This window comes from Branchiostoma belcheri, unplaced genomic scaffold (genome assembly GCF_001625305.1).
Source record: "Branchiostoma belcheri isolate BF01 breed outbred unplaced genomic scaffold, Haploidv18h27 scaffold50, whole genome shotgun sequence".
In the NCBI taxonomy this organism is placed as follows: Eukaryota; Metazoa; Chordata; class Leptocardii; order Amphioxiformes; family Branchiostomatidae; genus Branchiostoma; species Branchiostoma belcheri.
Genome location: NW_017804132.1, coordinates 225,162 through 237,559, shown reverse-complemented (window position 1 = coordinate 237,559; position 12,398 = coordinate 225,162). Strand labels below are relative to the sequence as shown.

General features: G+C 38.9%; 3 protein-coding genes across 3 annotated transcripts in view; 2 read left to right on the top strand and 1 right to left on the bottom strand.

The window, feature by feature from the left end:
• The window catches only part of LOC109480378 (anoctamin-4-like), a 45,213-nt gene extending 43,061 nt beyond the window's left edge, over window positions 1–2,152 (top strand). The window contains exon 24 of the mRNA XM_019782573.1: window positions 852–2,152. Coding sequence (XP_019638132.1) covers window positions 852–1,049 — 198 coding nt within the window. The 3' untranslated portion in view covers window positions 1,050–2,152. The remainder of the gene's footprint in view (window positions 1–851) is intronic.
• Window positions 2,153–7,490: 5,338 nt separating this feature from the next.
• On the bottom strand, window positions 7,491–11,390 carry LOC109480372. Its single transcript, XM_019782561.1, has 3 exons — window positions 11,294–11,390; window positions 8,234–10,507; window positions 7,491–7,891 (listed from the first exon to the last, which is right to left on the bottom strand). Exons 1-3 carry the CDS (start codon window positions 11,302–11,304, stop codon window positions 7,618–7,620), a joined length of 2,559 nt encoding a protein of 852 aa, XP_019638120.1. The 5' UTR covers window positions 11,305–11,390; the 3' UTR covers window positions 7,491–7,617.
• A 476-nt stretch (window positions 11,391–11,866) lies between these two features.
• Window positions 11,867–12,398, top strand: part of LOC109480377 (PRELI domain-containing protein 2-like) — a 4,573-nt gene continuing 4,041 nt past the window's right edge. The window contains exon 1 of the mRNA XM_019782571.1: window positions 11,867–11,997. Within this exon, the coding sequence (XP_019638130.1) occupies window positions 11,923–11,997 (75 nt within the window). The 5' untranslated portion in view covers window positions 11,867–11,922. The remainder of the gene's footprint in view (window positions 11,998–12,398) is intronic.

Below are 12,398 nucleotides of genomic sequence, written 5' to 3'. Positions count from 1 at the left end.
CACCCTAATGAGTACGAGTACACCCTGCACTTCTGGCACACCTTCGCTGCCAGATTTGTCTTCATTGTGCTGTTTGAGGTAAGGCTGTCCCTTCTACCTTAGTTTGTGTATAATTTGCATTATATTTCCATTCTCTGTATATTTCTGTTCTCACCTGTCTCACCACAGAGTAACATTAAGTAAAGGGCAAAAAAGTGACAGAAAGTACAAACATGTAGAGTTCAAAGGTAGAATTATCATTTAACAACCTTGTTCACAACTGACATTTAAAGTCATAGGGTTTAATGGAAGAGGCTACTAATTCATTTGGGAGGTAATGTTTTTTGGTTTATCTGTTTGTGTGTAAATTCGCAGTTTCGCATATAATATTTACATAACATTTTCCATATTCTTAAGAGGTTCTTTGAACTCTTGTTCTGTCTGTAGTTAGGCTAAGGCCCATCTTAGTTAGGCCCATCTACATGTACATACTATCCTAGAGAAAACAGACACTTAGACAATAGCTTTTACAATTAGACTAATTATAAAACAAAAGTATCCTACAAGTCTATAAAGTGCAAATTTAAAGAATTGGACCGTGTAACCTTACAACAGTTTCAAATGAAAATTCACTCCACCGGGAACCGAGCCCAGAACCTTTACACTTGAAGTTGACCACTCTAACCACCTTGCCCCTAACTTTAACTATAAAACAAATGTATCCTACATTTGCATGAGTCTACGAAGTTCCAACCCAAAGAATTGGACTGTACCAGTCTTTGTCAAAGAATGAAAATGTAATCCACTGGGAATTGAACCCAGAACCTTTACACTTGAAGTCGACCACTCTAACCACCTTGCCCCTGTTGCAGCACATTGTGTTCCTGATTAAGAACATGCTGGCCTACCTGATCCCCGACGTCCCCCACGACCTCCATGACCTCATCAAGCGAGAGCAGTACCTCACCACGGAGATGTTCTTCAGTAACGAGAAGGACCTTCAGCAGAGCACAGACAACCTCCGGGACACGGACGGTACGCGCCAGCGCCAAGCCTACCACCACGAATAACCCACAAATCAACCCCAAACACCCCTGTTCATGAAGTCAACCAACCCAGCACTACAGTCAGTGGTTGACGCAGCAGCCTGATCTATTTGTAAATAGGGGTGGTCAGGGTTGATGAGTTATGAATGAGATTTTTTATGCTTACCATTTTGAACACCCCTACTTTTTGATAGTCCAACTGTCTTTTGCTGCGTTATTGCTTCTTGAAGTGGATGTTTACACTTTGAAGTGGGGGTGTACGGGTTGTCATACAAGAAGGTAAAAGGCTGATTTAACAAGCTTTGAATGACCAAATTTTATAAAAGGATAAATGAAAGTGATATAAGACTAACTGCTGCATATTTTGTAACATAAGAAGATATAATTGCAAGGTGGACATTGAATTATGACAGTTGTGGAAAAAAATGATAATAGTGATGTTTACATGCAAGAAATGTAGGTTGTTTCCATGGTCTGGTTAACTTACAAGTTTTTAACCACTTTGGTGACTGTTTGATCCAAAATTTGGTCATGCTTTTCAGCACAGAAACATCTACTAAAAAAATTAATATTATTGTAGATTATTGTATGATGAAATGACTAATTGTAATATGTGAAAAGAAATTAGTGAAAATGAAGTGGGTTTTTTTTTTACATGTAGTTGTGCAAGTTTGATACTGGTGACTTGCTAACACCTTTCTTTGGGTATTTTTATCTTCAATGTTTGGTTTCAAAAAGCTTGTGTTTTAAGACGAAAGGTATTTTAACTTTAAGGTGAAATATTACAGTTTTACGTATGGTGACTTGACAATTTTTGACTGTTTTGCATTCGTGCTAACGTTATAATTTGAAAACTTTAAAATGCATTTACTAACTGCGTGGTCACATTTGTTCTACAATTTTGATGTCTTTATAGAATTTTCCAGCAGGCTGTGACAGAACCAACCACCAACCAGGATCTAACATGTAAGACTGTCTTTTGTGACAGCAGAATTTTGGCTTGACTACAATAATGCCTTTATTGAAGAGGTTCAACAGTCACATAAGATTACAGTTAGTAGAATATTCTTCAATCAGTGACTGTTTTTGTAAGGTAGAAACATGTACCTCCAAGGTTGGGAGCTGCCCAAGTCCTATTTACCCCTACTCCGCAAGGAGGCGGGGGAGGTCAGAAGATCCACGCAAGTCTCGACCTAGTCTTGTGTTCTCACGAGACTACATGTGTTGTAGGTCACTCCGTGATCAAGATGTACAGTTGACATTGAAAATTTGGAGGTACATGTTTTTACCTTACAAAAACAGTCACTTAGTGAAGAGCATTCTGCTAACAAGAATGCCTTTAGTTTGCAATCATACGATGATTGTACAACGAATGTGACCAAGCTCTGAATCTGATGGGAACTTTAAAAATATAATTACAGTGAATGATCAGAGATGCATGCAATGCCAAACTCTACAAGGCTTCCCCTTAATCATATTTGTTGTTCTTTTTGTATATTCTAAAACTCAGTACTTAAAAATACACCATTAGACAAAATTTTTGAAATAAAACTTTTTTTAAAATATGGTCTTGAAAGACTTATACTACCAGATGTAGATTTTAACATAGAAATCTGGACAATGCACAATAAACCGATCCTAACTGTCAATCACAATTAGCAGTTTAGCCAATGACAGAATGGCAAGACTACTAGTCCAACCAATGAGAGAGCAGTTGTATGTCTGTCAAATGTTTACATTTTTATGTGTTTATTTTGCATGTCTACGTTTTGACGGAAGTGGGCAGGGCTTTTGGATCAGTCTGTTGGGTATTTGATATTATCATAATGACTGTCTTGAATTAGTAAGTGCACAGTAACTTTGTTACTAAGTACAGTTCTTTCTCAGTGACCACAGTTGCCTGTAAAAATGGCCAACCGTACTGACTGTACAATCATCTGTGGTTGACTTTTTGTGGGATTTTTGTGTAGAAATGCAATTTGAGACCACTGAAATCTGTGTAGTGGCCACTGTGCACAGCAATAACATATACAGTGTCTGGGCTTCTGTGTTTGGAGCAGTGCTGTATTTTTGTGCATCTAAAGAGATTTAAACAAGAATATCTTCAAATCTAGATAATAAACGGCAAGAGAGAGACTAGACAGAGAAGAAAGACTACAAGGGAATGGAACTGCTATAGAATCCATCCGAAATCTGTTGTACTGTGAAACTAGTGTTGAAATTTGAAATGAAAAAAAAACAGAGCTGTAGATGAATTGTCATAAATAGTGCATCTTTTTTAAGTTTAATCATATTTGTAATTAACTAAGTATAAGGGTTTGAAGTTACATGAGTTTTTGTTAAATTTTGTCAATACCAAGATTTTCAGGTGATAGGTAACGTCCAAGCAGATGTAAAGGTCCCACCAGCTTTTGTAACATTTTATACTCAGCTCTAGTACTGTAAATCTGGAAAAATTCACTGTGGTTTTATTTTCCTGGTTTTCACATTGCCTCTCCATAAAAAAAAAATCCTTTAGTATGTAAAACAAGTGTTTGTGATACAGTACAATAAACATTAACATTGTTTCAGCCACACAAAAACCTCTTCTCTACTCCTGCCTGCAAAATTCAAATCTGCAAAAAAAACTTGATTAATCTACAGTGTAATACTTTAAATGCAAATGATTATATTAGAACCTTAATTGCGACGTTTTGCCAAAGTGCTATGCGCAATACATTACGGGTATTGCACAGATGCAGTATGTTCTGCCCACATACTCGTAGAACCTTATATCTGCTTGGACACAAGTATTCCAGTAGAAGCGTAGTTCAACTAGTTTTGACCTCCAGAAACGAAGAATGTCAATCTCAGCTTGTATACTATAAGCCCTAAAGTCATTGTCCACAAAAAGTCAGATGTTTGTTGTCGTTTCTTTACAGGTGCTGTTCAAAGAAAATCAGTACTAAGTGAGCGGGAGACCAACCTATGATACTGACATAAGTATTAGCTCAGTTTTTGCTTGCTTACAAATCAGACAAATTCAAATCATATAGAATCAAAATCAAACCGCCCTGATTCCAGGCACTTTGATTACCACTTTGTACTGATTTTCAACGGCAACATGGATCAGCAAATGATATTAACAAATTAATGCTTTTACCATTGCATCTTGCAGAGAAATAATGTCAAATGTTTTGTTTTTGTGGACCTTGTTATATGGCTTTCTAGTGTTCAGCTATGGAAAATATATGATTGTCCCTTATTTCTAGGTGTTACAAAAACTTGTTGAACTACTGTTTTAGCTGGGGGTTTTTTTCTGTTAATTTGTACATGTATTTTTGCACTGATTATTAACATTATACACCAGATCATATCATAGTTTATGACAGAGATGTATTGTTTCATATTAAAAACCTGTTTCTTTTTGTTTTAGTGTTTTTAAACAGTGTATCCATCCAAAGATGTGCAAGAGATATACAGAAATTAATCATTACAGCAGGAAGGGGTTAAGAATATTTCTGATTCTTAGATTTTCAAAACATTATTTTACAAATTGTGGATAGTAGTGTTTTTACGAATTATTAGTCAGATTTTCTTTTGTATTGGTATATGAATGAATGCACAAATATTTACTATATTCCTACATTTTTCAAATGTAGTTTCTATTACAATATTATAAGTACATGTAGGTCTCTTTGGCTGTGGTTTCAGTGATAGGTGAAATGTAGTGGATCGCAGTATTTTATTGCTGTTTTAGCACTCATTTATAGTGAATGCACCGAAGTTGTTTCTATAATCAGATATTGAATGATATCTTCAAATCTAAGGTTGATTGTAAATATATTAACACAGCTCTCTGTTGTAAACTAACGAATGTAAATTTAAAATGTGTGCTCTGTAATGCATTGTCCGGACTGCCATGCCTTCAGGACTTATGATCCTTGTATGAGCGTTTTTCTGCCCGCAGTACCTTTTCAAATGACTCTTTAGGCCATGTTGATTTGATTATATGGGTGGCATCCACGCGTGCATGATTTTTTGTCTATATTTCCCCCAAAAGTTTTTTTTGACCGCACTGTAAACGGTACAAAACAGCTGCAAAATGAGCAAATAATTGCAAAAAAATATTGAAAAATGATACTAATATCCTAGAACGCCAAAGTCAATTCAAAAGGAAAAGAAAAATTTGTGAAGAAATGAAAATGAAGTCTATTATATGCTATACCATACTCTGTGTGTATAGTCATTTGTTCAACCTTCATGACCACCTAGATTTCATAATGAAGGCAACTTTTTGCCAAACTTTTTTATTCACACGCACACATCAGTTTTGCGGTTCCCATGAGATGTCATCCATATAATCAAATCAACACGGCCTTACTTGAATCCTGTGCTCTGGGGGTTGCTGCAAAGATTTGTAAAAGACTTGTAGATCGCTTCTGTCCGAGTGATTTTCATGTTTCACTAATCATTAGTGTGAGTACTAGTATGATTGGAGTGTGGAAAATTGTACAAAATTTATACAATAAATTTTCACAACAGATCTTCCTCGTCTCAGCATGAAAGTTCATCTGTGTTGGTATAAGTCATTATGAAATAAAGACTAAACTTTCCTTCCAACACTAGAATTAATTAGTGTTGCAGCTACCACATGGCTGCGCAAGAGTTTGGCATGGTGGTGGGCAGCGGCACACTCATCACACAAGAACTCTTCTCAGACAACACAACCATGGCTAGCCACTTCTTCACATTTATTACACTGCACTTTGTAATCTTCCTTGCTAACCAAACTCTAGTGAGACCGAACTGTCACTCAAGGTCTGGACAAAGTTGTTTTTAAGCCCGGAAAGAACACCCTTGGGAAGTATGGGGTGACGTTTCGACATGTTGTACACTGAAACTTGTTCTTCACTTTATCTTGTACAACATACTTTGTGAGACAGCCCTCACAGGTGTGAAGGATCTTGGGATCTTTTAAAAAATATATTTCCAAATATTTCACTATCAATTTTATTGACCTCAACAAAAAAAACAGCCTTTCCTTGCATGGTCAACTATATTCTACAGATAGTAAACATAATACTAATAAGTTATAAAGGTTAAATCATAACAGAAGTGCAACATGGTTAGTTGATGTATGTTAAATCATAGTGAACAGTAACAGAATGTGTAGTCCATATCATACGTAACTACAACATTCGGTTGTTGTCCATTGACGATAAACAATAATAATTACTTAAATCCAATTTAGCTGCTCTATAACATCTACAAGTAGATGAAAAAATAAATATTAGTAACAAAAGTAAAATCTTGTCATATATCGTTTCTTGTCAAAAACTACTTTTTGTTGCTGTAAAGTGATCATGTATCTAATAGTATATGAGTTCTTAATAGTCATTTGAGGACCTATCGGTGTATTTGCTGTATATATGTAGTTGCTATGATCTACCATGTGTAACAAACAAAGCTTGTTCACAGCAAAATAACCTTATCACAAGGCACTTATTGAAGAACAAAACCGCAATAAAACTACAGTATTGAAGCACTTGAAGATGCAGTCTACAACCTATAACAGCCTACAAAGATTCCAACATTTCTGTGTTATTCTTTACTACCTAGTACAACTTACTAGGTAGTAAAAGTGTGTAACATATCATTAGTACAGAATGTACTGAACGTGCTTGCTTACTATGATACTATCATAGTTCCAACTATTTTCTAGAGTCTATGCAGAACAGTGCATACATCTAGACAATTAGGTTACTCCTGATCTTGGGCATGGGGGCTGGTACAGTGGATCAGTTTTGTATTATACAGATTCAGTGTATATTCTTCCGTATATCAAGCACCTCACGGTGCAATAACTTAAGCAACGTGTTAGAACCTATACGATTCCAGCATTCCTATTCTGTCCATTACTACAGATGTTTAGTAAGAAATGTACTCATTATTAACACAGGCCTGCTTTCTAACTGTGCATAAGTCCAGTTTAAAGATTAGGTCACTCTTGATCTTGGGGAACAACAGGATTAATTCTATGTTATTCAGAAAGACTGTTTTAACAAAGTGTGTAACAAACTGAAAGTATGCTTGTTCATAGCAAAATCCAGTTTTCTTGTCCGAAAACAGCATTAGAAGTATAGTATTGAAGCACTTCAAGTTGCAGTCCACAAGATTCCAGCTTTCTCCTTGACTACAAATGTTTGACTCACCATTAGTAAGGAATGTACTTGGTATGAACAAAGGCTTGTTCACTGTGATTGATACATTTTTTTCTACAGTCTATGCACAAGTCCAATTACTCTTGATCTTGGTTGTTCACTGGGATGATACGTTTTGTGTTATACAAGTTGACCGCTTGTCCTATTTCGTACTTCATTGTGTGAATACATGTATCATAATCTTGCACATATCAATGTCAGTCTGTAATGTACCATACATTTTTTACATGTGGCAATCTTGCACTGTTGGCACAACTTGGCACACTGTTGGCAAAAACTGTTGTTTGTAACTCTTGGCACTGTCTGCAGGATTTTATATCCACAAGCAGGTGTTGCTCACCTGTTCTCTAACTGATCAATCCTGTGTCAAAAGCCATTTCTTTGTGGTTTCAGGCTAAGATACGAGGAGCATCTGCCTTCACATAGGCCTCCAGTATGATCTTGTCATCCTTGATGTACCCCTTCTGTGGATCACACACCTCGTGCCACGGCATGAACTGGAACCACCCCCAGTTATCAGCGTTCTTGTAGAAGACATTCTCTGATGCCATTCCATGAATCTTTACGCCAATCTTCTGTGGTATCAACCGAAGCTCGAATGATGCACGACATGACCAGAAGCTGGTAGAGTCAGCGTCACATTGTAGGTAGACAGCAAGGCTCCCAGGGTTGGACAAGTCCCATTGCCCACTTGCCCAGGGCAAGTAAAAGTACTGTTCGGGCAAGTGAATATCCCCCTGGACTTGCCCGATTGGGCACGTAAATTTTTTGGATGCAAAGTATAGCCCCTGCAGTATTTTGACCAAGTTTCAAACAATTTTGATAAATTAAGCATCCAATATTATAAACTCTATCATAATAAAATAATTTCCTTTCTGCTTAGTAAAATGCGTAGAAATACTTCATATTTTGGGCAAGTGAAAATTTAGTTCGGGCAAGTGGAAATGACTAGGCACTTGCCCGATACGGCAAGTGGATTTTTGAAAACTTGTCCAACCCTGGCTCTTGTTATGGGTTGGATCACTGCTGCTGTTGTGGTCTGGCCTGGCCATTATTCTCCATGGCAGGTTACGGATGAAGACCGGATTACTGTACTGTGCCTCTTTGACCTCACTGAAGTTCTTCACAGTGAAACGAAAGGTTGCCTCACCTTGTGGCTCAATCTTCTGCATTTCGTCACAGAAAATGTTGCCAAGGGTGATTTCCTTCATCCCATGAGGAGCATCTGCCTTCACATAGGCCTCCAGTATGATCTTGTCATCCTTGATGTATCCCTTCTGTGGGTCACACACCTCATGCCAAGGCATGAAGTTTCTACATCCCCAGCTCTTATCCTTGTTGTAGAAAACAGAAATCTTGTCCGTGTTGTCTGTCAATGTCTGCACACCTTTCTTCTGTGGAATCAACCGCAGCTCAGTTGAGACACGGCAGGACCACAAGCTTTTGGACTCAGCATCACAATGCAGGTAGACAGCAAGGTTCTTGTTGTTGGGTGGCTGGGCATTGGAGTCAACAGAGGGCATGGCCAGTATTTTCCATGGGAGGTTTTGGATGAAAACAGCATGGCTGAACTTCCTCTCAGTGATCTTGCTGAAGTTTTCCACCGTGAAACGAATGGTAGCTTCTCTTTGAGGCTCGTCCTCCATCTCTTCGCCATCAATGTGGTCAACGATGATCTCCTTCTCACCACAAGGAGCATCTGCCTTCACGTAGGCCTCCAGTATGATCTTGTCATCCTTGATGTACCCCTTCTGTGGATCACACACCTCATGCCACGGCATGAATTCCCTTATTCCCCAGCCGCTCCCATTGTTGTAGAAAGTCTGGTCAATCTTCAAACTCAACGTCTTCACACCTTTCTTTTGAGAAATCAACCGTAGCTCGGCTGAAGCATGGCACGACCACAAGCTTTGGGCATCAGCCTCACAATGTAGGAAGACAGCGAGGTTTTTGTTGTTGGGAGGCTGGCCATTGGGGACATCGTACGGCTCAGCACATAGTTTCCAGGGCAGATTGCGGATGAAGAAAACAGTACTGAACTCCTTCTCATTGAGCTTGCTGAAGTTGTCCACGGTAAAACGAAAGGTCACTTCGGCTCTCGACTCTCCCTCCATTTCATCATTCTGAATTTCTTCATCAACAATGTTACCTAGGATGACTCCTTTCTCTTTCCTTTCTGTCTTTGGATGAAACATGACATAACTGATGTCGTCAGGAATGTCTGGGATCGGACCTTCCAGCAGAGAGTCCAGCCGTGAAGTGACATCAGAGTACGCATTCATGATGTCAAAGTCACTGCCATGCTCCACCACCTTCTGTGAGAAGTCTACAGTGCTGGACAGACAGCCTAGGGTGCTCTCAATACTGTCTGCTGTAGCAGACAGCTGCTTGGAATGGACTGCAGTGAGGGAGGCCAGCTTTTCATTCAGCTCAGTCTGATTGCATCTTACAAGACCAGTGAAATGCTTGATTTCTTCCTTTGCAGCTGAGCTGATGTCCTCTTTAGCTTTCTTGTTCCTTGTGTACAGTTCTTCTTGCTTCTTGGCTACAGTGCTTGCCTTGTCTTGGTATTTTGAAATTTTTTGCTTGGCAGCTTTCAGTTTCTTCTTGATTTCTGCCCTGGCTTCGCCCACAGCATCCGCTAGGTAGCCATACTTGTGATTCTTATGCTGCAGTACCGTGCAATCTCGACAGATGGGGTGCTTGCACGTCTCACAGTAAAACTTCAACTTCTCATCCTCATGTTTAGGACAAATTGGAAGTGAACTTGACTTGAGTGATCCTGTTTTAGTGATCAGCTGCTCTTTCAGCTTTGGCGCGCTGACGACTTCATGACTGCGTGTACGTTTGGCACGGCGGTGGACAGAAGCGCACTCGTCACACAAGAACTCTTCACAGACAACACACCCATGGCTAGCTCCTTCCTCTTCACAGTTATCACACTGCACTTTGCCATCCTCTTTGCTAACCAGACTCTTGTGAGCCTGAACTGTGTCACCCAAGCTCTGGACAAAGAAGTTGTTCTTGAAACTTGCAACGCCACCTTTGGGAAGTACAGTGTCAACCCGACATGTTGGACACTGAAACTTGTTCTTCACTTTATCTTGTGCAACAAACTTCTTCAGACAGCCCTCACAGAAGGTGTGAAGACACGGCAGGACTTTGGGATCTTTAAAGGGCTCCAGGCAGATTGTACACTCGAGAAAGTCGCCTGATATCTTGCTAAGTATGGCATCTGCCTTTGTTTCTTCTTGAGACTTTGTGGGCTTGGAACTTTTCCTGAAACAAAATTATGCAATTAGGTTGGTGAATTACATAGCTTGTGAAGTGTTTGCAAAGTTGTCAATACCACAACTCTTTGAAATGTGGATACACATTTTGGTTGTACATATTTCCCAGTTCCATCCAAATTATGCACATCAAGCCAGACAATTGATTTGTCTGTATCTACAATAGTAAATTACAAGACATGGTCTCTCTTGGGCCTCTCAGTCCCGAAAAAATAGGGCAGGTAGGTAGGGTTTCTCTTTCACCTTTAAAAAAAATTCATGAAGTGATCTAACAAATTGTGAAATGTAATATGTGTGTAATGCTTACCCGCTCCATTATTTTTCTAGAAAATCCGCTAACCAAGAAATTAAATTGGTGTGGCCTAACCTTCATAAACATATACATGTGGTATTTTTGTACTGGCAAACAATAGAAGTCAGCCATCTGGGATGTATATTGTTAGTACGTGTCCTTGCTACAAATAATTTTATTCCAACAACAAACATTATTCCTGCTTGAACAACTATAAAATGTAATTTCGAACATCCTGGATTTCTAACCGTTACTAAATCTACAAACCTAAGTTTGATTTTCATATTACTGTCAAATTGAATCTTTGAAGGTATCGTGTGCCTTGCAAACTCACAGAAAACTTTTCTTGCCCCCCTCCCCCATCACACAGTTTGACACCCCAAGCTCTGTCAAAATATTGAGGTCAAACGTTTTCCTAGTACCCAAGGCGTCAAGAATTAAGTTTCTCTGTAGAAAAACGATGAAAAATCACGAATGTTTTACCTTTTCGGCATCTTGCCGTATGACGTCTGACGACGAGCCAACTCAGCAGAACAACTTTTTTCCCGCCGAAAATCACCAGCGTGTGGGATTGTGGGAAATACTTGGGCGATTTAACGAAGGAACCTAAAGGGGGGTGTAAGCTATGTTCCTTTTTTAAAATTTGATTCAAATTTTCTATCATCTCTGATGCAGTTAGCTGCTTACATACATCTTAATATTTTATGTGAAATACATTAATAAGATTTTTTTTAAGCCGGACTATGATTTTATCCGCTGTTAAATCAAAATCTAAACTCCCCTCCATATTATATATTTAGAACAGTCTAAGGGGTCGCAGGTCACGCAACACTGGGGGCTACAAAACATTTCAAGTTGGGATCTTTTTTTACTAATTTAGTCGCCACGTACCTACGCCGTCTAACTATGACAAAATAGTATCGCATAAATTTAAGTCTACTTACAGATTGTAACGAATTTGACGTTTTGGTCTGAGATTGTCCATATTTGCGGATGATTATTATGTAATATTTCTGTGTTATGCTGCCCTCATCCCGCGAAATCGCCGGTGTTTTTGTGTTTTTGTTGACTTGACCTCGTATAAACTCGTGGCTGCTGTTCTCTAAACTGCAATGGTTTTAGGACTGGATGTTTTTCACGTCTTTAAATATCCTGCAGATAAAGTCATCAAAACACATCTGGCCAAGGTAAGGGTCTTAGATTTCAAACGGGCTGTTGTGTAACTGTCTTTGTTTGATTGGATGTTACATAACGGTCGTTTTTATGGCTCGAGGCATAAATAATTTGGTAATGTATGATCATTGACAAATATTTCCGACAGTGATTTATTTTTGTTTAATGTAATTACTTATATGATGTTTATCAGTCACATCACAATGATGTTTGAGATGATAATAACTTTAATTTGGTTTCATTGGCATAATAATTGCATAATGATATTGTAAGAAACAGGAGGAGCCTTCTGGTTCCGGGCCGGGGTTCGAACTCACAACCTCCCGGGCCCCAGTCAGACACTCTAACCGCTCGGCCGTAAAGGTCTAGACCCCGTCGGCCGGGTCAGTTGGTAGCGCCTATAAACCCCCCCCCC

Bases quoted from the DNA above. Each gene is read 5' to 3' on its own strand.
- LOC109480372 (XM_019782561.1), bottom strand. The intron at 7,892-8,233 runs GAGCCAGGGTTG...GTCCAACCCTGG, and splicing joins AGTGATCCAACCCATAACAA to GAGCCTTGCTGTCTACCTAC.